This window comes from Osmerus eperlanus, chromosome 13, assembly GCF_963692335.1.
Source record: "Osmerus eperlanus chromosome 13, fOsmEpe2.1, whole genome shotgun sequence".
NCBI lineage: Eukaryota > Metazoa > Chordata > Actinopteri > Osmeriformes > Osmeridae > Osmerus > Osmerus eperlanus.
This window is the reverse complement of record NC_085030.1, coordinates 11,010,388-11,034,393: the sequence shown is the minus strand read 5'-3', so window position 1 is coordinate 11,034,393 and position 24,006 is coordinate 11,010,388. Positions and strand designations below refer to the sequence as shown.

The window sequence follows — 24,006 nt, the reverse complement described above, 5'->3', positions numbered from 1 at the left end:
GGCAAAGGAGCGGGGCGCCATGCTAGGTGGCGGTAGTCTCAAAGCATGTGTGGTATTTAAAATCATTTTTTCTAAACCCTCTCATCATGTTGCAGGTGAATTTGATCCGTTTCTACTTTCGACTTGCTTGATATGCAAGTAAGCCGGTGATTTTCTCAGTGATTTTTTTCTTCTTCCTCATTTAAGGTCATGAACTTACATGCAAAGTGTGGGTAGTGTTGTGGAAAGTCTTTGATGGTTAAATATGGTTTACATAGGAAGTTTACATAGGAAATGCTGTATTTCTTATTTTTGTAGTCTTTGAAAATCTATAATAAAGATTGATTGTTTTAGTCAGTATTTTTTTGTTTTTAGTTTGTTTAAACTGTCAGGAAGGATTTATTTTCAACATGATGCGAGGGTGGAGGACAAAAAAGCTGCCAGTGCTGGTAGCCAACAAAAAATTTCAATAATAAATATTAGTATGTATAATGTATAATAAAGTCACAAACTGTCCACAGTCACTCTTGTGGAGATGAAGGGTTCTGGTTAGGGTTAGTTTCATTAGTAGAATGTTAGTGTCACATTTACTAATATTTGGTTGAACATCTATATAATCCTTCTTGGTTTGACATTTTATTGGAATTGTCCGTTACATGAAACACAAATATGGTAAAAAAAAAAGTCGTACACAGTATGGGTGTTTTAGTGTCTTTAGAACACCTGGGGTTGAGGTGAGGTGTATGTGGGTGGGAGGGGGGTGACGTTCAGCACTGTGCAGTGTTCTGGAACATTCCAGATCACTTGGAACGCATCCAATCTCTGACACATAGTGAGGAATCATTCGCCTATCTTCATAATCTGTGTTTGTGTGTATGTGTGTGTGGGAAACGATCCTGAACACCCACCTCCCATAATGGACAAACACTGATCAAACCTGAAGACCAAAATAGAAGACGAGGCCTGGACACATGCTCTCGGGGGATGAGTCAAGGCTTGATCCATAGGTTTGAACCATTCCCTCCACTGGTACACGCACATGCTGAAATACCTTTACATACTCTACACAAGTATGCAAGAATGCAGGAAAGTGTTGATCATAAAATGGATGGGCCAAATGTGTGGTAAACACAAGGAGTGACACAGCAACGCTATATAATCATTTGTGCTGGTGGTCTCATAGTCTGTGAGGGAAACATTCGAATGTAAACAGGTAAGTGACCAGCAAAGGGACATTCAAATCCTCTATGTGTTCAACATCAGCTTGACACTTATTGTCAGTATGGTCTAACATCATATACGTCACCTGTGCAGAAAGGAAGTGATTATCTTCACTAGTTTAGGTCAAATACTCTGCAATCTTTGGAGCAGGGTAAGGGATGTTAGCTGTAGCAGACAGTGGCAGGAGTGGGTACAGTAGGTCTGACAGTGTCGAGACAGAGGGAACGTTCTCTGCAGGTGCTTCTCAGTCTCCGCATGCTGCGTTGAGAAGAAGTCTCATAATACAGCGTTTGGTTGCCTTGAACACTCACTCCGTTTTGTATTATTCAGCACTCACATCAGGGGATCGGAAATAGTTCTTTTCTCTCCAACCAGCCTGCTAATACCTCAAGGGAGGGCACAAAGTTATATGTAAAGTCATTTCTATAGATGGAGATAAAGTGTGAGAGAGATGGAGAGAGAACGGGACTTGGCCATTTGGAATGCGTTCCGTGGCACACGGAGAAAGTTTAATGTCTTGTGGAGACCTTGCGGGGCGGACAGTTTTGCTTGCTCATGAGAGAGCCTCATCTGCAGTCCTAGTGTGTGTGTGTGTGCGCGCCGCACGCTCTACTCGTCTCCGAGGCGACATCCCTTTCAGCAACGGAAGCCTTGGGAGATCGAGGGGGCCGTCAGGCGGAAAAGCTGCTCAAAATGGCCGCCCGGTCCACAACTCACCTCTGCAGGTGCCTAACGAGAAAGACTCAGCACCCGCACATTATTCAGCACCATTTAGCATTATTTGGTGCATCAGACAAACAGAAGCAGAGACATCGTCACCATGGATACAGGGTTTGACGGACAGGCAGAGTTGGGTGCAGGTGCAGTTCAGAAGCCTCCAGTAGTTTCCATAAAAACAACTCCCACTCAAAATGTTCCCCACATTATAACTGCACAGAGGAACATGACAGAAGATAACAAATAATTCATGAGATGCAGACGGTATGAATTTAATGGTCATAATAGGTACACACAATACATGTATATCTATATGACGAGACACAGCATTTGGACAACGGTTGCCATAGACACAGATCTCTGGATTGGAACAAAGTCAACCGAGAGAATCAATGTTGTGAGCACACAAGCGTGGGGTGAACACATAGGAACAGAGAAAGATGCAGTCCCCTTTAAGCTTTACGGTCTCTTATGTACAACTATGAACACATAAAATAGATAGGATACAAAATAGATAGGATGAAAGCCTTGTCGTCACTTTCTTTCTAAAGGTAGAATAAAATAAGAATGAAGTACATATAAAAATACATGAGGTGAACCCTTCCAAGACCAGTTTCTCTCCTCCACTCTTCTTGTGCATGTGTGTACTGTTTGTGTAATCATTGCTCTGTGTGTGTGTGTGTGTCTGTGTGTGTTTGACAGTTGCTGTGAGTGTATGCATGTTTGTGGGAGTGTGTGTGTGGGAGTAGATGTATTTTGTGGAGGTGTGTCAATTGCGGTTTGTGTGCGTGTGTGTGTGTGTGTCTGAGGCGGAGTGGAGGTTCTGGTCATCTTCTGTACAGTGGCGCTGACGCTATAGGACCTACAGAGTGTGAAATAGATCAGGGAGGGCCAGCAACAGCTTTAATACTGCTATAAGCCTGCAAGGCATATCTGCACTCTGCACTCCCCCTCTCTCCCTCTCCTCCCCTTTTCTCGAGGCTCTCCTTCTCTCTCCTCCCCATTGTGACACAATTCCACCTTCTGCTGTTCTGTAAATGTTCCTCTCTCCTTTCCTCCTCTGACACGTCTCCTTTTCTCCCTCCATCTCCTGCCTTTCTCTCTCTCTTCCCATATGTTTTCATACCTTAACTCTGTCCATCAGTCTGTTTGTGGACCGCTCTTTCCCATTCTTTGTCTGTACCTTATCGGTATTTTCCTGGTATGTCTATTTCTCTCTCTCCCTGTGCTTTTCTACAGAACACACCATTGTGTTGAAGCATCTCGGTGTCACAGCAACAATGGATTAGAAAACAGACTTATATGGGAGGGGCTGCCGTATTAAACTAAAAGTCTGACAGTGCATGTATTTAGTGCGCGCCTGTTTATAGAGGGTAGAGTGCACATAGTGTGTGTCGGTCCAGAGTCTAAAGTGTACATGTGTACATAGCGTGTATGCATGTCTATAGTGTGAAGTGTACATGCTTTATGGTACATAGTGTGTGTGTCTTTCTATAGTGTACAGTGTACATAGTGTACGTCTGTGTGTATTTCTACAGTGTAGTGTTCATGCTTGACAGTGTGTGTGAATTTGTGTAGTGTTGAGTACATAGGCCACTGTGTGTGAAGAGTGGACAAGTAATGTGTGTATATGGGTTTATAGTACAGTGTATATAAAGTGTTTGTGTGTGTGTGTGCGTGTTCGTTTCTTTTTTAATCTGCGGCGGGAATGCACTGCCATCCTAAAGAAACACAGCCGTAAAAGACAAGTGTCCCTCTCTCTCCACCACTCTCTCCTTCCTTCTTGTAGTCCTCCCTCAATCTATCTCTCTCTCGCACATTCTCTCTGTGTTAGCTGATTTAACGCATGGCTTCTCGACTTATTTATTTCAGGCATATAGATGTAAATCATTGGTATCTGCTCTCCTCTCCCTCTCTTCTCTCCGTTCGGCCCTTCGCTGTAGTGAGATGTCAGCCAACGACAAACGGCCGAGACAACAATTAAAAAATAACAACGGCATCGTAAAAGGCCCAATGCGGGCCCGACAGCCACATCAATCAAACACCCACTCCCCTCGCTGATCTCAATTAACCTCCGGAGAGGTTCTGTGGTCGACTAGCTGACCTTGCCACTGAAGTGGCTGTTTCACAGGATGGAGGGACAGGGTGGCAGGTAAATGTGTTATTAATGGGGGGAGGGGTGTGTGTGTACAAGTCGGGGGTGACTGACATATACTTTGTTTAAGGGGTGTTTTCCCTCGGCTAGATGGACAGCTGTGTATGTGTGTTTGTGTTTCAATATGATTGTTTGGGAAAGTGAGAGAAAGAGAGAGATGGAGACATATACTGTAGCCATGCCACCCACCGACTCCACGCCCCCCCCCCCCCCCCCACCAACCATCATCTCCAGCCCCTCCGGACGGAAGTTAATTTTACACGTTCCCTCCGAAATAGGAAAGAACAAGAAACGCAGGAAAAAAACATTAGTGTCAGCAAAAGATTTATAAGACAGAAAATGGAGAGCCTGCGATTCTCTATGGTATATTTGCGCTGGAGGGTCTCTCCTTCGCTTTTGTTCTCCTCCCTCTCTCTCTCTTTGTCTCTCTCTCTCACTAGCAGCCCCCACGAGTCCACTGGAAGATAAAGAGTTCACGGCACGGCCTATTATTGCCCTCTGACTAAAACAACTAAAACACTATGAGAAAGACCTCACATTGTAAAATCGCCTACCTCCTCCTCTTTCTCTCTCCTTCGCTCAGTTTCACTCTCTCTGTCTCTCTCTCCTTCGCTCAGTTTCACTCTCTCTGTCTCTCTCTCCTTCGCTCAGTTTCACTCTCTCTGTCTTTCTCTCCTTCGCTCAGTTTCACGCTCTTTCTCGCTCTCCATCTCCATCTTTTTCTGCCTGCAAGCATCAACCCCAGACCAGTGTTTGCACCTGCCCAGAACTCATTTGACTTTATTTCCTTCCACTTTATAACTCATATTGTTTTATTATGACTGTTTTATTTGTATTTATCCCTGTGGTCATTCTACCATATCTATGCTGAGTCACAAGAAAGCAGATAGAGACACAGATAGAGCAATAAAGGTGCCAAGGCGCTTGCCTCTGCTGGATCGAATGATGGGCTGGCGTGTGTGTTTGTGTGTGTGTGTGTGTGTGTGCGTGTGCATGTGAGCATGACTGCTGACGAGACTAAGAATGAGGTGGGAGATGAGATAATATGAAAAGCCTTGTGCAGTTTTCTTGGTAATCTCTTTAAGCACGGGCACGCACACTCTCGCGTCTTCACGGGACGGTTATGCTTGGTTTATTTGTAGAAATGGCAAATTAGCTTAGATATCTAGCAAGCCCACTGACTGTGAGTCATCAACTGTGTATGTGTGTGCGGGTCCTTGTCCATCACTGCAAAGTAAAAGTATATGGGTTGAGGGGTGTGTGAGATGCACTGAAGTCAAATTACACTCAAGGTATCCTGGCACTTATATTCACCAATAAATTACTCGTACATTAAACATCCCCTAGTGTTACTGCACAGTTGGTCCAAACCCATACCAGTCTAATATGTATAAGTCTTTATCGGGCCCAACCATTCCGTGATCACAGGGGTAAGTGGGGAGGTATGGATGGTGTGGCGAGACACACGGAGGAAACAGACTGTCTCAGAAGAAAGAGTGGGGGGGGGGGAGCAAGGGAACATGGAGAGATGGCCAAGGAATAAGAGAGGTTCAGTTTATAACCCTCCCTCTTCTCTATCTCTCTCCTTTCTCTCTCTGCGTGCCTGTCTCTGAGTCTGTGTGCATTTGGGGGCTGTTGGTTGTTCAAAGGGGGTCCCCCCTCCTCGTCCTCTAGCCCCAGCTCAGGCAGACGGAGAGCAGCAGAAGGAGCAGCAGCAGGGAGTGAAGGGGACCAGGGGCCAGGAGGAAGGCCCCCCCGGCCCCGGACCCCAGGTTGGCCACGGTGGCCTTCTCAGCATACAGGGGGATCACGTCAAACTGACCCCCTTCCTCCTCCTCCTCCTCCTGATCCTGATCCTGGTCGTCTTCCTCCACACCCTTCATTTCCTCGCTCTCCTTTACCTAAGAGAGGGGGAGGGAGATGGGGAGAGAAGAAGAAATACAAAGCCGTTAGAAGAGATGCGGAGAGGATTGGAAGAGACCAGAGAGATGAGAGGAAGGGATGTCGGCGTGGAGCAACGTAGAGCGATGGATGGTGGAGAACCAAAGGGGGAGAGAGAGAGAGAGAGAGAGAGAGAGAGAGAGAGAGAGAGAGAGAGAGAGAGAGAGAGAGAGAGAGAGAGAGAGAGAGAGAGAGAGAGAGAGAGAGAGAGAGAGAGAGAGAGAGAGAGAGACAGTGTACAGTGTACAGTATGTGAGAATGGAGCGAGGGATTACGATGTGGAACATGGTGAGGAGAGGGAGGGAGAGTAAAGGGGGGGAGAGAGGTAGCGAGAGAGAGAGAGAGAGAGAGAGAGAGTGAGAGAGAGAGAGAGAGAGAGAGAGAGAGAGAGAGAGAGAGAGAGTAAGCTAGGGGAGAGAGGAAAGAAGGAGGTAGGATTAAGGGAGTGTGATGGAGGAAGAGGGAGAGACAGATGGTCTTGCATACATTAATACTAATGATGTCTGATGGATGCTCTGCCTCCTGCAAACACCTTTATCTAATCCTCTCAGAAAGCGACACAGACAGAGGGACAGAGAAAGGGAGAGAGAGAAAGAGAGGGAGAGTAAGCAAAAGAGAAAGAGGCTGGGACCACTCAGAAAGTGACAGAGAGAAACAAATCGAGAGAAATGTAAAAGGGATGGAAACCAACAATAGAGAAAGAGACCAAGAGAGTGAGAGCGAAGGAGAGAGAGAGAGAGAGAGAGAGAGAGAGAGAGAGAGAGAGAGAGAGAGAGAGAGAGAGAGAGAGAGAGAGAGAGAGAGAGAGAGAGAGAGAGAGAGGGGGGGGGGGGGGGGAGATAGTTGGAATCCCCTCTTGTCTGGCAGCCCAGATTATCTCTGGCTGTGTGATGCATGCTGGGAGCAAAGAAACATAGTGAGCTCTACTGTCACGCCATTAGACTATAATAGCCGTCGGTGGGTACTACAGTGGTCAAAAGGTAGAACGGTCAAATGGGTCTGACAGCAATCACTATAGAGACTGCCCTGGTCAATGGCTTTGACAGCTTTCAGTGGGTACGACACTGTGCAGTCAGTAACATTTGTCACGGCCAGCTGGAATTATCCAAAAACTGCAGTCAGTCAGTCTAACAGTGGTCAGACGTGAGGTCAGTTACTATTGGCCATCGGTCACTACTGTGTGTGTCAGTCTGTATATAATCAGTGTAGAGTTGTGGGGTCATGTTCTGCAGGGGTCAAGTTATTCTAGACTGTAGTGCACTCAATACTTGAAGTATTCTATTTCTCTTGTAGATATTTACATTTAGTCATTTAGCAGACGCTCTTATCCAGAGCGACTTACAGTAAGTACAGGGACATTCCCCCCGAGGCAAGTAGGGTGAAGTGTCTTGCCCAAGGATACAACGTCATTTTGACGGGTGGGAATCGAACCAGCAACCTTCTGATTAAAAGCCTGACTCCCTAGATATGGTTAGACCAGACTTCAAATCCAAGTGTTAAAAGAGGAAATGATGGGTACTTACAGAGTTGAGTTCAGGAAGGGCATTGTTGCTGAGCTCTTCCTGGTGGTCCAGTGGGGAAAGGCGAAGGGGCGTGACTGGTGTGCTCTCCACAGGGCGAGGGGCAAAGCTACCCATGGAACTGATGGAGTTCCCTGACAGAAAAGTGAAAAGGATATTAATGTGTTTGTTTTTTTATTGTAAGACAGTACTGTGGATGACTATGACCGATTGTAGCTATCTGAAAATGTTTTCCTATTGGCTGTTACTCTATACAAAATACAAAGACGCATTAAATGACTGACATTGAGTGTACCGTAGGGATACGCTAACAGGCATGTTTGTGAGTTTGTGTGTGTGTGTGTGTGTGTGTGTGCGTGTGTGTGTGTGTGTGTATATACACAACTCACTAAGACAGGGTTGTTTGTGTGAGTATGTGTGTGTGTGTGTGTGTATACACAACTCACTGAGACAGGGGTTGTTTTTGTGAGTATGTTTGTGTGTGTGTGTGTGTGTGTATATACACAACTCACTGAGACAGGGGTTGTTGGTAAACATGTGCTGTATCCTCAGGCAGTCCTGCAAGTGGTTGCCACTACTGTCACAGTCACACCACAGAGACACGGCCATGCTGTTGTTGGTGACGTAGTTAGGGGTCATGAAGGTGCCTAGAGGGAAACAAGGTTAAACCTCAGGTCAAATTGACAGTACACTGTGTTAGTACTAGGGATGCACTGACATTTTGGCGTACATTTTCGGTTTGGACCGAAAGAGGTTGAAAATAGGCTGAAAATGTGAGCTGGAAATATGTCACCCCTCAGTGCCTCAGATTTCACTCTCGTTCAATTTAGCCATTATTACCAAAGTAAAGCTGTTTTCAGGTACAGGTACAGATATTCCACATTAGTTTCCCTAACAGCAGTTAGGGACCATCAACAAAGTGAAAAAATAACTAGTCTTATGTGAATTGCTGGTCTTCTGTTTTAGAAACTCAGGGCTGAACATAGCATATAGGTTTGCATTTTCATAGTTTGGACATACAAAAAAGCACCAGGGGTTGCCAGAACCTTCTTTCAAGCATCCTCAGTGCTGGAAAACTCCAAAGTTGAATCCCAATTTTAAAATAAATAATACCCTTTCTGTTCCTCATTTCTTCCAATTACTGCTATTTGCCATTCACTCCCCAGCTCTATCCATCCCTAGCTATGCTCCTCTTCTCTCCTACTCACCGATGAGTCCAGCGTAGGATTTGAGGCATGCGGCGCCGTTCTCTCGCACACAGCCGGAGGGGGACAGACCCGAGGGCTGGCAGTTGAGCTTGAAATCAGCCAGTCTGGACCTGAGGCACACAGAATAATCAGGTTAGTTTCTATTTCGATGGTTTAGGTTGTAGATAGATGTTTGTAAAAAGAGATAAATAAAGAGAGAGAGAGAGAGAGGAGAGGAGAGAGAGAAATATAATGTTGTATCAGGGCAAGATAATAACTGTATGTCTGAGAAAAGCCGTTTCAAGTGCAGTGAAACAGTGGTGTGCGTGCGTAGCATGTGCATGTGCACATCTCACCTGCAGAGCTCGTCCCTCTGGCAGTAGCTCTGCAGGTGCAGGCAGTTGGGCTGGAGCGTGTCTCTCTCCTGGTAGGAGCAGGAAGGCACAATGGTCTTCCTGCGCCTCTCGCCGCACAGCGTGTCCGTGCAGGGGCAGAAGAGCAGGCCCAGGCTGTACTCCTCGGGCACGCGCTCCAGGAAGCGCCGCAGGGCCCGGTGGCATTTCTGCCGGTTGCAGTGGTCAGCGCCCACCATGCGCTTGGTGCACGCCAGGACGTACTCGGAGCGAAGCGCTCCGCACTTCTCGTACAGGCCGCAGTCCTGCGCCGCCTTCAGACACTGGTTCTGACCGTCCAGGGTGAGGGTGGTGTCTGGTGGGGGAAGAGAGGGGAGGAGGGTGTGGTGGAGGGGAGAGGAGGGGAGGGGAGGGGAGGGGAGGGGAGGGGAGGGGAAGGGAAGGGAGGGGAGGGGAGGGGAGGGGAGGGGAGGGTGGGAGGGAGGGAGGGTGGGAGGGAGGGAGAATGAAAACGAGGGCCATTTTTTGAGCCAATGCCGTTACAATTTAACTCGACAGATTTATCATACGTCGAAAGAAGAGACTAATTAAGAGTGTAATGACGAAACGATGGCCAGGTGCCCGAGAGGGACTCAACCTCATACCTGCCACTATGGAGGCCATGCGGGACATCTGGAAAGGCGGGTCCTCGTAGGGAGATGAGTCTTGCTCATCATCTTCTACATCATCACAGGGGACAGAAACAACACATAAGTCTTAGCAATACCAGCACATACACGTCACAGTATGACCAATAATATTAGTCATTTCACATTTGAACTTAGCATTAATGACCACATTATGACCTTGCAGTAACTATGATACGACCTAGCAATAACATAATGCTATCACCTAGCAATAACATAATGATATAACTTAGCAATAACATTCCATACACGTCCGTTCAAGACCTGACAGTAGCATCATATTATACATTTGCTTAAACATCACATACACATCCAAGGGAAGCTTTCACAATGAATGACCCCCGTGTTTATTAATGGAGAGCTAGTCTTGAGCCATGACTGAAAAAGTACCTTAAATCTTGACAAGAGAACAATTTACTGTCATAACACAGCATCATACCATCATTACACCATAACATCTACTTAATGAACACAGATATTCACAGCAGTACAGAACATAACCTGCAAACCTAACAGTACATAGTTCAGTACATAACCTAATCATGACCTTATGGTAACTTAATAAGAGTCATAACCCCCCAAAAAGGTATATCAAATTTGATCATCTCATGCAGAAACATATGCTCATGTGAGACAAGGACAAGATCAAATGTACTGTATGTGTCAGCTTAACTTCCAGACGCTCTTTCATAATGTCATTGTGCCACCGCATTAAATTTCACATCCCTCTCCTGCTAATTCTAAAACCCATTCTAATCCGTCAATGATTGATTCTGCATTTGTTCTAATAAACGTTCGCAAGGGTTTTTGATTTCCACAAATTACACGGTGCATGTAAAAAACACTCAATCTATATTTAATAACATGCACAGACTTTCGTATGTAAATCCATTTGGGCTGTATATTTAGTGTAATGACACGGTAGGTAGGAGTGCATGGGCGGTTCTGAGGCTGAGAACTGTGTAATTACAGTATGCATGGTGACTAACAGGCCACAGGGGAGGGATCCATTAGCTAGCATTAGCTGTGGACGGCTAGTCTGGCTCCCGGACAAAGGCTGACTGACCCTGCACTGACATCGTGGGGGGGCAAGGGGGCTGGAAGGTAGTACTTCTGCCCTTTCAGTTACACACAAACATGCACTGGAACCCACACACAAAGGTGAAAGGGAACTTTAGTCTAACCCCTGCTTTGCTTGTACACAACTACTTTGGGTAAAAAATGTGAGTTGGATCAAAAATAATGTCCTATCCAACTTACATTCTCCACCCAGAGTTCCAGCTCTTACCGTCTAGTTGAAGATTCAGGGTTCCCAAGAGCATGCTGGACCATTCAAAACATTCATTCCTGTCTCTGTCCATCAAGCTTCTTAACACTAACATGTAATGCAGATGTTGGACATGAGGGTTGTGCAATATGTCGCCACTGTACTGTCAAGATGTTGATGTGTGTTTCTATCTTCTTCTGTGTAACTAAAGGACATTAAAGTATCTTATCAGTCGCCTCTTACACCACTCCGCCCCCGTGAACTTCACCTTGCAGGAAGTGGAGGCTCCAGTAAACCTTAAGGCAGTGCTGCTCTTTGCGAATGCCTCGATGGCACTTGCAGCCCAGCAGGAGTCGGTCGCCGTGCAGGGAAACCAGGGCCTCCAGGCACTCGAGGCGGTCCTCACTGCCAGGCGAGGACACTGCCCGGTCAGACGCACATCCCTCCAGGGTCTGGTATAAGGCTTCGCACTGGGGGTCAGCCAGGCAGACCTGCTTTGCCTCCAGACAGTTTGTCTTAGGCAGGGAGGGTGCCGCACCTGGGGAAGGAAGAGGGGGAGGACAGGTTAAATAGGGTGTAGGGGGTTGAGTCATGTGATACAGGTCAAGTATCAGGTCAGCCATTGTAGAATTCGAGACAGATTAAGTGGGGGATGTGTATCCGACCCAATCAACCAGCTCTTGCAGTCTCGTCTGTCCTGCTAGGCCTAATAGCTGTATGTGGAAGTTGTCTGTGTACTCTGACCACTTTCCCCAATGTGAATCAACCTATTGATGTAGACAAAGGTGTCATACTGAACTCATCTCACGGTCCAGATTCATAAAGTTACTCAAGCTCAAGTACTAAAAGCCTTCCATGTAAACTTACATTTGTTCGTGTGTGCGATTTCCACAGTAAATGGAATACAAAAAGAGACCATTTTGGATCTGACTCCTTTTGTGATGAATTTCTGTTTCATGGTCTTGCAAGGCACTTGGCTGAGTAAATCAAAAACATATTTTGTGTGTGTGTGTATGTGTACTTGTGTTTGTGTGAGTTATAGCGTTTGCATAAAAGCTACAGCTTACACAGCATGACATTTCATATTTGTGGCACAGATTTTATTTTATATAGCACAAGGTATTTTGGGCTGTTATTCCTACAATCAATTATACAACAAAAAAAATATCAGAGGCATAGGTAAACACACACGTGGAAGAGTTGATGTAATGCAATGGAGGGAGGAGAATTTGAAGAGAGAGAGAGAGAGAGAGAGAGAGAGAGAGAGAGAGAGAGAGAGAGAGAGAGAGAGAGAGAGAGAGAGAGCGGTAGAGAAAGGGTAAGATTGACAAAAAAGGGAGAGTGAAATTGAGGGAAGCAACACTGGGAGACAGGTAGAACACCAGGTTGAGGGAACGTCGGCACACAGAGACACACACCAATCGGAATCTTAGTGGTAAGGACGCACAGTATGAGGCACAATCAGCATGTGCCGGGAATGATGTGCTAAAAATAGCACACACGCACGGACGCACACAAGTAGACAACAAAACAGGTACACACACAGGTACACAAGAAAACACACACACGGTTGCCCTGAGAAGGACCCTTTCATGTCTGTCATGCTGCGAGGGAGACTAGGAGGCACAGAGACTATCATTATTACAAAAAACACAATACTGCACCACCACAGGAGGGGGCAAAGCAATCTGTCTGAGAAGCAGACAGAAACACACACACACATACACACACACGCACAATACAGTGGAGGAATGAAGTGGTTGAAAGAGCATAAGCCGCTTAACACAACAGATCAGTAAACTGGATGAAAATTGACTTTCACTACGGATGTGTCTACATACATTATACTTTTTTATTTCGATCGCAGGCAGATTGAATTAGCCACAATAAAGTGCGGTTCACGATTGGTTTACGATTAACCAGATTAGTGACCCATATGAGGTTAACAGAATAAAGTCCAATCAAAAGTAGGCCTATTGAGTCATTGGATGAATTTGTTTTGGTGCAGTGGGCCACCCACCCTTGCTGCTTTTCCATTCTATGGTTACTAGCTCCTAGTATGAGCATGTGAGGTGGGATGGATCCAACACAATTTATATTTATATATGTGTTGCTCGGGCTACACTGGCAGGCATCATCCAAACTAATGTGGCCCCTTTAGGAATGATTGAAAATATTCAAATGAAATACACAATCACATGTGAAATAGCTTGGGGGCTGGGGGAGGGGGCATCAAAGCCAACCAGCTATTTGGTTTAAAAGAAAAGGCATAGTCTTCAAATAGCTTAAATCATCTAGAGGGTATGACAAGAATCAAACACTTTTAGTGGGAAAAGGAATAGGTGTTAGATTTGTGGGATGCTCCCTAAAAGAATCATACTTAGGTCAAATAGTTTCTCCCAGTCCCAGGTCTAAGTCCAGTTCTTATGTGTCTCATTATGTCTGCAGATGGGCCAGGAAAGAGCAGAGGCTGACCCCAGTTCAGTTATTATGGGTAGAAGGTAATAGAGTTCATCAGAGTTCCAATCACAGAGTTCAGTTTAGCGAGCAGTGAGGTATGACATCATTACCCTGGAGAATAGCAGGATGGGAATATGACAGTGCAAGAGTCTGATTGAGGCCAAGTGTGCAAACACACACACACACACACACAGACAAGCACACACAGATGCAGTGAAAGACATAGACACACACACAGCCAAAAAGGCATAAGCCCAACACACCATCTGGTGCTTCTGTGTTTGAGTTCCAAATCCCAGTTATCAACAAAACACACATTCGACCCCTAACTACCCCCTGGACGCACACAACCCCTAGACACGCACAAGTCACTCACACATCACACAAAATCACATCTTCTCCCTCTCTCATCTCCGTCCATCTCCCTCACACAGACAACAAATGCTTCCTGTCAAACACTACACACATGCACAATTACCTAAGGACAATTCCTCCCATGACTAAACAATATTTAACCTTTCCATTGGGTTTATGTGACTGGGAAGCCATAAAGGTGTTTATGTCTGGGTTTTTATCAGTGATTGAACAAATTCCAAAGTCCTACTGACGCTAAGGACAAGTCGAGTGGGTTATAGTCCGACTGTCAACACATGTATGTGCGCGGCCCAAAATCTGTCCATCTCTACGGCTAGTACTCAAATACACCTGTACGAGCATCTGTCGGCCAGTCGCACCTGCGCGCCGATAAGACGTCAACCAGTCCCGATGTGTTTGCACACCGGCGCCGGTTGACTGCGCTTCCTCATTGCACAACAACTTCACAATTTATTCTGATCTGCAGTTGGAGGCGAGGTGAATTTATATCGAGATAAAAGGGAAAGAATCAGACACGACCTGAAACTCAATCACAGAAAGGTGTCTGCATAAATTACACGCCTTACAGAAAAAACGAGAGAGAGACAGAGAGACAGAGAGACAGAGAGACAGCTCTGATATATGACTCGACCCTTGAGAATGTCGCTTACACCAAGACATCAAACACATCAAACATGTAATCATCTATACGGCTAATAAATAAATCTGTCGATGCGAGAAGCTCATATAGCGCAGCAGCAACTGAGAATACAAAATGTTTTGGCGTGTCAGTCATGACTCCCATACAAACTGCAGAAGGACAAACGTACAAGGGCCATTCTGTACCTTTTTTCCCCACGAAAGACAGAAGTTCCTTCAAGTGTTGTAATAAAGATCAGTGTGCATGCAGGATACAGCTTAGCTACTGTTACGGCCATATCGTTGGCACAAAATAAAAAATAGACACATTGTCCTGGGGAACAAATAGGGTGGTTGTGTTTAAGAGAACCTTTTCTGAAGGTTCGTGACAGGTTGATAAACAATATAAGGATAGGCTACATTAAGAACCTATATTCCCAAATTAATCTTTAATCAAATAGAATATGCTATTTAGGCAAACAAATATACAATATGTCATCTCAAATAATTAAATAAAATCCAACAAAAATTACATAAAAAAGCATCCAAGAAGAAAACTTCTATACTATAATGACCCATTTCACCTTATAAACCCAAACCATACGCTGAATATCACGAGCAGCAATTTGAGTTAGACATTGACAGTCACCAATAGTGTGTTGGCTACAGTGACAATAATAGTTATGCCCATTGACTTTGAGTTCTAATGTTTTACCTGAAAGGAATACGGCCAATAACGTTCCGAGTAGAAACATCTCTGTCAACAACTCCATCATGAGGTGTAAAAGGCACCGGGACACGGGATGGTGAGATGGTGAGATTTTGACTTAGCGCACTTGGCCAGTCACCGCGCAGTGCGCCCGCTGACACCGACCAGCCACTCCGCTCCGCGTTACATCCACCGGGAGACGAGTCACGATCTATCACGAGCCAAGTAGGTGAAGGTAAAAAGTCTGCTGTCTACAAAAACAATTCCCCAAATAAGTCACAGTCAAACGCGCAGTGGACTGCTCGTGCCCTTTGTGTTGTTTCGCAACTGACCGCTCAAACTAGTTAAATTTTAGGTAGTAGGCAAGGCTACCCTTCGGAAGGAAATCGAAGATCATCACGCCATTATCTCCAGGCTCTCTGGGTAATGAGAAGTTCGTTTACATGCTGCAAATGTGAGAATAACGGACAAGCAACCGCTTAAAGCCTGTATAAACGCGCTCGTCCTTTCGCCGCGCAAGAGGGGGTTAAATGACAGTGTGAGCACAGCATCAGTTTCACTGACTGAAGTGAGAACTGATGATAGGCTGTGAGGTGCGAGGACGCGACGACTGGGACACATTAGGGTGCCGTGCACACTCCCTCACATATTCCCCCCTGGGAAAAGATTCCATTGGAGATTTCAAGGTAACCATACCCAAGACGGAACTTTGGACATCTATTCCAAATGTTTTAGGACCATGTCTCCGCTAATTAGGCTAATCAAACACTGACTGATCGTATAGTCTAGACTTAATTTACAGCCTTTATAGACTTTGAGCACCTCCGTCCACGTCTTCCTGCAGGGACACTAGAGGATGTAGCCTAGTTATCTCCGGATTAGCATGGCCGTTTAAAAAAAAAAAACTTTTTTAAGAACAGCAGAATCCAGTTATTCAATTAAAACGTATTTTACAGGACAACATATAATGGAAAAACATAGCCTAGCCTACAGTCTAATAACTTGGCTACAAATTGACCATTTCATAATATCTTACTTTTATGTTTTCTGCCTGTTTTTCAAAAGGGATATGTCTCCTCCTTTTATCATGTCACTATTTGATCCATCTTTTCAGATAAAATGGATGGAGTTGAAAGTAGTGTGAAATAGGCTGTTGCCAAGACACTACTTGTAATCTATTTACAAACACTATCAGATCTCAGATTATTCTTATTTTAAAATCAAGACGAATAGACTAGGCTACATTTCCAAGTTTCCAATTTCTCTCCACTGTTTTTCTCTCCACTATTTTTTTCCTTTCTCCCATTCATCCATCTAACGTTAACATAACGTACAGCCAGTTCTATCTGTTTGACTTAGTTAGGGGGACCAGATCGAACAACATATTGATCAGAAAAAGGAAACGTGCTGTTAGAGGAGGGTAGAGATGATTGAGTGAGAGCTGAAGTGGATGTTTAAATGGGAAGGGGGGGGGGGGGGGCTGTCAAAAGTTTATGACAGGCCAACCATAAACAATCACTGGGGCGTCTATGGAAAGAAAGATCCGGCGTGTTTGAATTATTCACACTTCTTACTAATTGGCAAACTCACCGGCCTGGGAGAAGTCTGAGTTTATAGCACAAAATCTGCATATGCTAATTTGGAGCCTGTCTAGTTGTCTTGCTGATCGATTTAAGACGATGGGAAACATAATGACGGGAGTAGGAAGCACAGTTGGTGTTTCTTGTTATTGGTGTTTGGTACACAGCACCATCCATCTCCAATCATCACTAATCAGAATATTCAACCTTCAAGAGGGGAGATACATGAGTATGGCCATGACTATTTATGCAGTTGTCGGCATATATCGTTTTTAACCATCGCCTACCCATTAGGACTGTTTATGCTTCATGTTGATATTCATTTTTTTCCAGTCTTGATTACAACTTGCCTACAGCAATCAGAAAGGTCATTTCAGTGATGACACCCATATTCTCTGTTTCTCTCTCCTGTATCCTACACACACACACACACACACACGTGCACTAACAGCATGGCCCCATCAAACAAATTACACGGCTCTCTGTTCTCCCCAGAGGTCGTATAACCCCACGGCCTGCTGGGTAATCAGTGTTCAGCTAATAAGGCGAGAGCTAACCCTTTTCTAGAACCTTTTGGACAGCACTGTGGCATTACAATGGACAGGCCAGGACCCTTCTGGATGACCATCTGGCCTCCAAGCCTCATCTCTCCCCCACCTCTGTCTGCAACCTTGTTCTCATTTCATCTTCACCTCTTTTCTGCCCAGTTTCAGCCACAATATCTATCTTTCTTCTTTGGTCTCTTCTTTCTCTCTTCAATATGGATGTTATTTGCCTTTATTCCGTTCATTCACAATTTGTTTATGCACTAAAAGACAGTCCCAGTGACCCTCACTGTGAACCGTGTATTTCATCACCAGCCAGATGAAAAGGAGTAGTGAAAGATGAAGGGATAGGGTGTGAGAGAGACAGAAAACAAGAGGAACGGGGGTGAATCTCCATACAAGCATGTAATACCAGATATTGTTACGAAATTTCGCAAACAATTTCACACGCAATTTCTCTCTCTCTTTCTCTCTCTCCCTCGCTTTTGCTTTATATGCTTGTTAGTTCCACTTCAAATGGCAAATGACAAACAATCTAAGCCAGTGATGCGGTAGCTTACCAGTTCAAGGCATCAGAAAAACAAACAATATATTCTTTGAAACTTGCACTAGACTGTCTATAAAAACATGAAAGCGTTACATACACACATACACATCTCAAATAATCATAAGCAAACAATGATGTCCATCTTTCTGTAATAAATATAAAATGTTCATAAATAAATATTTATGACATGAAATATCAGACACTTGCTCTTCGTCAGTCTTGCATATAAAAAATGCACTGATGCAATATGTGTTCCATGAATCAACTTATATTGACTTTTAGAGAGTCAGCTTTCAGGGACACTGCACAGCTTTGACAGCCACACACACACACCTCCCTCTTTATCAAACATCTGCTGGTGTGCTGTGGATCACTGTTGGCACAGTGAAGGGTCCTGCGTAGCTGCTGGTGAGTGAGCCTTCCGTGTGCGCTACTGGGAACATCGCAAGGCCAGAGAGGGGCAGGGTCTGGGGTCGGGGCTAGGGGGGAGGGAGGGAGGGAGGGAGGGAGGGAGAAGGTGAGGAGGGAGAAGGTGAGGAGGGAGGGAGGGAGGGAGAAGGTGAGGAGGGAGGGAGGGAGGGAGGGAGGGAGAAGGTGAGGAGGGAGGGAGGGAGGGAGGGAGGGAGGGAGGGAGGGAGGGAGGGAGGGAGGGAGGGAGGGAGGGAGAAGGTGAGGAGGGAGGCAAGGTAAATATTTCCCTTTGAGGTAGAGCCTCCAGACCTAATATTGACTTGCACGCCCGGCTACACGAGCAGGTACAAATTAGCAACAGTACCGAGGGACGCACAATGGAGCAATGACACGCGTTATCACCTGGCTGAATTGGACCGTCTGTTGCAGGGCCAACAAGTACAGAGTCCCTCCTACTGGAGGGAGTGAGAGAAAGAGAAGGGACTGAAGAGGTACTCTCATTGCGAACAGTGGTCCAGCCTTTTACAGGCGACCCATAAATCTGCAAATTTCATCAGCAAAACAACAGGAATCATTTCCCACCAAGCAACCATACTGTGGATTTCTCTTATAAGACTCAAAATCCAATCTAATATTTCTGCCTTCACAGTTAAAATAAAATACAGGACTGCAGTCTAGTGAGGCAGGGAAGGAAGTGTTCACCACGGCTTCTTCACATGAGGCAGACATCAAGGTCCTGTCATTAGCCAGCCTATACTGTAGGCCTATACAAGCACAGCTGTGCAACGGGAGTCAGATGATTAAAGTGGATTTCAAAGTCTTTTAAGACTATTTGAGGGCTGTAGGATGGGGAGATGACGAGTGATGAGGAGTGACAGCGAACAGATTGCTGCTGCTCCAGGCTAGCCCTCAGGTGAGAGAGGGAGAGGCATGGTCCCCCAATGTTGAGGTGGGGAAGGCGGGGACACAGCTGTGTGTGTGTGTATGTGTGTGAGAGAGAGTTTAAGTGTGTATATGTCTGTTTATTTGGATGTTTGTTGTGTGTCGATGTGTGTGTGGGAAGGTTTGTGTGTGTGTGTGTGTGTGTGTCAGGGCCCTACGGCTCAGGATGTGCTGTCGCAAAGCAGCTGACACTTCTTAGCAACAGAATGACAGCACTTCAGAGACTCATTTGACTCTGACAAGTACGGGAGACATTCTAGAAACTTCCTCTGAGTGGAAAACTTCTTCCTCAGTTTGACCTAAAGACTGTAGAAACTAGGCTATATGCATCTCATTAAATTCGATTTTGATACATGTCATAGTTTATATAGACATGGTTTAACGTCAATACGTTTCAGAATTGTTTTTCTTTTTGAGCGTATGTTTGGATGTTTCTAAAATGCTTGAATACTCGAACTCCAGAACTTCCCAATTACAGTTGTAAGTCTGGGACCAACAAAGTTAACATCAATTTCTCATGTTTAACAGTAAACTATAAAGAGAAACATTCAGAATTCAAGCCCCCCTTCCCACACATCTGTCTTGCACTCACCTCCCCACCAAGGACACACACCAGAATATATTAGGTATGTCAGGTTAGGTACACACTTATTTGCAAGCTGAAGGATATACTAACGATTCTTCAAGATGTTGGTTAAGTGTGTGTGTGCGCGTGTGTGTGTGTGCGTGTGACCATACAATATAAAGTGTTGACGTGCAGTAGTAACAGTCATTCAACAAAGTATTCAATGGAAAGGTCACACTCTCACACAAGCACACAACAGAAAAGAAAGGGTGAGAAAGGAGACCCATTATACACACACACACACACATAAACACATACAGATCCACACTCTGGCTTACTACAACACACACACGTTCAATCTCCTCCAAATCCACTTCAGGATGGACTCCAGGGAGCACGGTCAATACAAATGTTCGAGACCTTGATGCAAATCTGATTGTCATGAAACAGGGCCGTTATCTGGCCAGGTCTAGATACACTAATTCATTTTGCTACCCAGATACTTGAGGTAAAGCACTCTGTTGGGAACCGTCAGATAGGAAGAAACTGTGTTCCTCCCTTTCTTTATCTCTCCTGTCTCCCAAGCCTCTTGGTCTCATCTGCTCCCCCTGGATCTCTCTCTCTCTCTCTCTCTCTCTCTCTCTCTCTCTCTCTACATCTACACCTCTTGTTTTACATTTATCCCATTTTCTTTTTTCCTTATAACACTTAATGCAGAGCACCCAGTACCAAAACAGCACAGTCATAACCACAGTCAGTGTATGTCTATCTTCTAACACCCAGAGATCACAAATAAGATAGCACTTTATTAATCACCAGGCAGGAACATTTGAGTCAGTGAGGCATCAATGAGTGTTTACTCCTTGTTTCCTATCTCCTTCTCTTTCTACCTTCACCTTCTATCAAATGAACTAATTATCAACTGTTTGTGATCCTAACACAGAGGCACACACACAAGGGTGGTCTTGAATAAAACATTTGAGACATGGGCCAAACGGATTTTTACAGGATGAAAAATGGATGCGTAACAGAGCGCGCCCCTTGAAGTGCAGATGTGACGGGGAGGAGAAAGCAGCGGGAGACTGTCTTTCATAACCACCAGACTCAGAGACAAGAGACCCTAATCCTGTCAGTACCTAGCCTCCAACATAGCACATCTCACGAAGCGCCGTGACCTTAAACCCAACCCTTGTCTAAAGACACTGCGTTACCTCCAAAACATACTATGCGCACGCATGAGGGTGAGAGGTGGTCTGCTGTGCGCGGAGATTAGGTCAGTTATTCAAGGAGATAAGCTAGGGTAAATAAGAAAATACACACAGCATACGTTGTGGAACACTGACATCTTGCGGAGATGTTGTTAAGCTTCTCACATCCTGATGAGAGTGGGACCACACTTTGTTAGGTGGATTTGTCGAAGTGATTGCCTCCAAAATACAATGGAAAAAGATATGTCACCAGTGTTTTGATACAACAGCGCAAAAATGGAAGTGGTGTTCTTTACAAACCATCAATCAAAACTTTTTTTACAAACAACAACTGTTATTGAAAGCCAAACGTGTTCATAGGCCTACGCCCCTATCCAATGACCTCTCGCCGCAATGTCACGGGGTACCATCAATGTGCCGTTTATCAATCTACGAACAATATTCGAGAAACTTGTGATGGATCGCACTGAAAAGGACCAGGTATAGCCTATTAAGATAGTATTTATTCTCTGTTTGATTATATCTTGGGCTAGAATTTAATTAGTAGACTCCACGTGTAGCAAGTTGCAACTTTTCAAAAGTTTCACTTAGCTTAAACGGTTAACGTGGCATGCGCGTAAAAAATCTCGTTTGTAAACGAAAAACTAAGATTACTTCATCCAACATGTTATGTTTGTGAATTTAAAGGAAAATCTTTGTTGGACGACTATAGCCTGCCATTGTTCTGAAATAATGCCTACTCTAGGGTTTACGCAAAGTTTATTTTCTTGGCACGTTGTCTGCAAGTATCTGTAAGGTCTCACGATTCTAATTGAAACTCACGGTCAAGAGTGAGTGACTTAAGACGTTAAACAGACAGAAATGTCCACGCACGGATGTTAACTAATGCTTTGTCACAACTAGGCCAACGTGAAGTTTGACCTAAACACCTCTTTCCCAGGTGCTTATCCCAGAACGACTTAAGTCTCTGGAGATATGGCTGCAACAGACTCATATGAAATTGATCCAGGTGAACGGACAGCGGAGATATGGAGGACCCCCTGATGGTTGGTGTTATGAATTAGAAACGATTCTACCAAGTAATGTTTGAAGTAGCGTTTGATAGTTTAAACATTTCCTTATGGCAGCAAAACGCTTTAGTTAAGTGGCTTTCCTTCTCATTACTAATGAAAGCCACACCTGTGTGGGTGATGTGGATGTTTAGCAGGTGTAAGCAATGTGGTAACTTTCCCTCTAATTGGCTGCTTGGAAACTGCCACACAAGATAATTAGGCCTATATAATTCAGTCACTGCCCTTGGAATTGTCTTGTTGTATCACAAGCTTCCAATTGTTCTATACCTGTTGCTTACACCTATTTCCATTGAACTAATAATAAACTACTAGTTTGCATTTATTTGGACAATGTTCCAGCCAGTCCCATCGGTTTTCATTTAAAAGCTCTAACTTAATCTAGATAGGCAGGTAAACACATGCTCAAGGCAGACATACACCTGTCCTAAGTGATCTGTTAAATGTCTCCCCCTGGTGGCTACAGTGTGGCACGGCGACCCCCCTGGGTCCGGATGCGAGGTTTTTATCAGTCAGATTCCCAGGGATGTCTATGAAGACCGCCTGATCCCACTGTTCAGCGCTGTGGGCCCGATCTGGGAGTTCCGCCTCATGATGAACTTCAGCGGGCAGAACCGCGGCTTCGCCTACGCCAAGTACGGGAGCCCTGCCCTGGCGGCTGCCGCCATCCGCTCGCTGCACGGCCATGCCCTGGAGCCGGGAGTGCGTCTGAGCGTGCGGCGCAGCACAGAGAAACGGCAGCTGCTCCTGGGGGAGCTGCCCGCCAACACCAGCAGAGAGCAGCTGCTGCAGGTCAGGGACTGTGTGTGTGTGTGTGTGTTGGGTGGATCCAAAATCCAAATCTGCAAAATCAAAAGTTTTCAAAAGTGTGTTCCACTGCAGGTGTTGAGGGACTTTACTGAGGGTGTCAAGTGTGTGACCCTGAAGTCGTCGCTCGGGGAGGAGGGCGTGTCTGCCGATGTGGTCTACTTCTCTCATCATTTAGCCTCCATGGCCAAGAAGGTGCTGGTGGAAGGTAGGCTCACTGAGTAGGAACTAAATGCTTTATTTCAGGGGGGGGGGGGTAGGGGGGGGATATTTTTTGCATGCACTTTCGTTGTGTAAAAGTTATGCTCATTATCTTTTTTTGATTTAATGTCCCCCTATTCTGTATCAACCCAGCCTTTAAGAAGCGTTTTGGCCTTTCCATCTCTGTCAAGTGGCTGACCTCAACCAAGTCTAAGACCCCCCCGAGGGTGCCCAAGACCCCGCCATCGCCTTTCAAACTACCCCACCGCACCCATCTTCCGCTCTTGCCCCCACGGCTCATCCGGCCCCCGTTGCCCCCGGGCTTCTCCCGGGCCGTGGGCAGCCCTGCCCACCTGGCACCTCCGCCACCCCCGCTCTCCCCGTTCCCCGGACAGGAGCAGGGCAGAGTGGATGCAGTGAGGCTGCTCCAGCAGCTGTGCGAGGCGCACGGGCGCCGGCCTCCCTTGTACGAGCTGCTCTACCAGGACACGGCTCCCGACGGCTTCCTGCGCTTCAGCTACCGGGTGTGTGTGCCGGGGCTGGCTGTGCCGTTCAGCGGGACGGTGCAGACGCTGCCCGGGCCCAGCACCACGGCCGTGCAGGAGGAGGCTCGACGTGCTGCTGCCGAGCAGGTCATCAGGGCCCTCCACAGGATCTAGCGTCATCCCCCTCTCTCATCATTCACCCCCTCGCTGTCAGCAAGGCCAGTTGCTACTGTTTTTATGTTAAATAATGTTTTAATTATGATCTTAATTTGTATGTTGGGTTTCTTCTTCTTTGCATGATGTGACTTTGTAACCACCGTTTTGAATTTGCATGTTTTTCCTGCACTTGGGTTTATTGGTTTCTCCTTTTAATTAAAAAGAGAGATTTATGATGAAAAGCCTTGTTTATTTGTTGATGTGTTCCTTATGTAAAGTCTCAACCCGGCAGGCACTGAGG

The 24,006-nt window shown here is 45.6% G+C and overlaps 2 protein-coding genes across 4 annotated transcripts; one reads left to right on the top strand and one right to left on the bottom strand.

The window, feature by feature from the left end:
• Positions 1 to 2,168: 2,168 nt before the first annotated feature.
• Positions 2,169 to 22,055, bottom strand: gfra3 (GDNF family receptor alpha 3). Of its 3 annotated transcripts, XM_062475975.1 has the most exons (9): positions 21,809 to 22,055; positions 21,099 to 21,205; positions 11,295 to 11,564; positions 9,718 to 9,792; positions 9,077 to 9,428; positions 8,742 to 8,851; positions 8,046 to 8,180; positions 7,537 to 7,667; positions 2,169 to 5,973 (listed from the first exon to the last, which is right to left on the bottom strand). In XM_062475975.1, exons 2-9 carry the CDS (start codon positions 21,121 to 21,123, stop codon positions 5,743 to 5,745), a joined length of 1,329 nt encoding a protein of 442 aa, XP_062331959.1. In that variant the 5' UTR covers positions 21,124 to 21,205; positions 21,809 to 22,055; the 3' UTR covers positions 2,169 to 5,742. The 3 variants fall into 3 exon arrangements, with proteins under 3 accessions (XP_062331959.1, XP_062331958.1, XP_062331957.1); XM_062475974.1 differs by lacking the exon at positions 21,809 to 22,055 and having other exon boundaries at positions 21,099 to 21,686; XM_062475973.1 differs by lacking the exons at positions 21,099 to 21,205; positions 21,809 to 22,055 and adding an exon at positions 15,195 to 15,729.
• dnd1 (DND microRNA-mediated repression inhibitor 1) lies at positions 21,310 to 23,961 on the top strand. Its single transcript, XM_062475976.1, has 5 exons — positions 21,310 to 21,466; positions 21,927 to 22,032; positions 22,523 to 22,848; positions 22,939 to 23,071; positions 23,218 to 23,961. The coding sequence occupies exons 1-5, from the start codon at positions 21,380 to 21,382 to the stop codon at positions 23,721 to 23,723; spliced, it is 1,158 nt and encodes a 385-aa protein (XP_062331960.1). The 5' UTR covers positions 21,310 to 21,379; the 3' UTR covers positions 23,724 to 23,961.
• Positions 23,962 to 24,006: the final 45 nt, after the last annotated feature.

Bases quoted from the DNA above. Each gene is read 5' to 3' on its own strand.
- dnd1 (XM_062475976.1), top strand. From the start codon at position 21,380: ATGTCACGGGGTACCATCAATGTGCCGTTTATCAATCTACGAACAATA. The intron at 21,467-21,926 runs GTATAGCCTATT...CCTCTTTCCCAG, and splicing joins ATCGCACTGAAAAGGACCAG to GTGCTTATCCCAGAACGACT. The intron at 22,849-22,938 runs GTCAGGGACTGT...GTTCCACTGCAG, and splicing joins GCAGAGAGCAGCTGCTGCAG to GTGTTGAGGGACTTTACTGA.
- gfra3 (XM_062475973.1), bottom strand. From the start codon at position 15,255: ATGATGGAGTTGTTGACAGAGATGTTTCTACTCGGAACGTTATTGGCC. The intron at 9,429-9,717 runs GTATGAGGTTGA...TTCCCCCACCAG, and splicing joins CATGGCCTCCATAGTGGCAG to ACACCACCCTCACCCTGGAC. The intron at 8,181-8,741 runs GTGAGTAGGAGA...GTTTCCCTCTAG, and splicing joins ATCCTACGCTGGACTCATCG to GCACCTTCATGACCCCTAAC.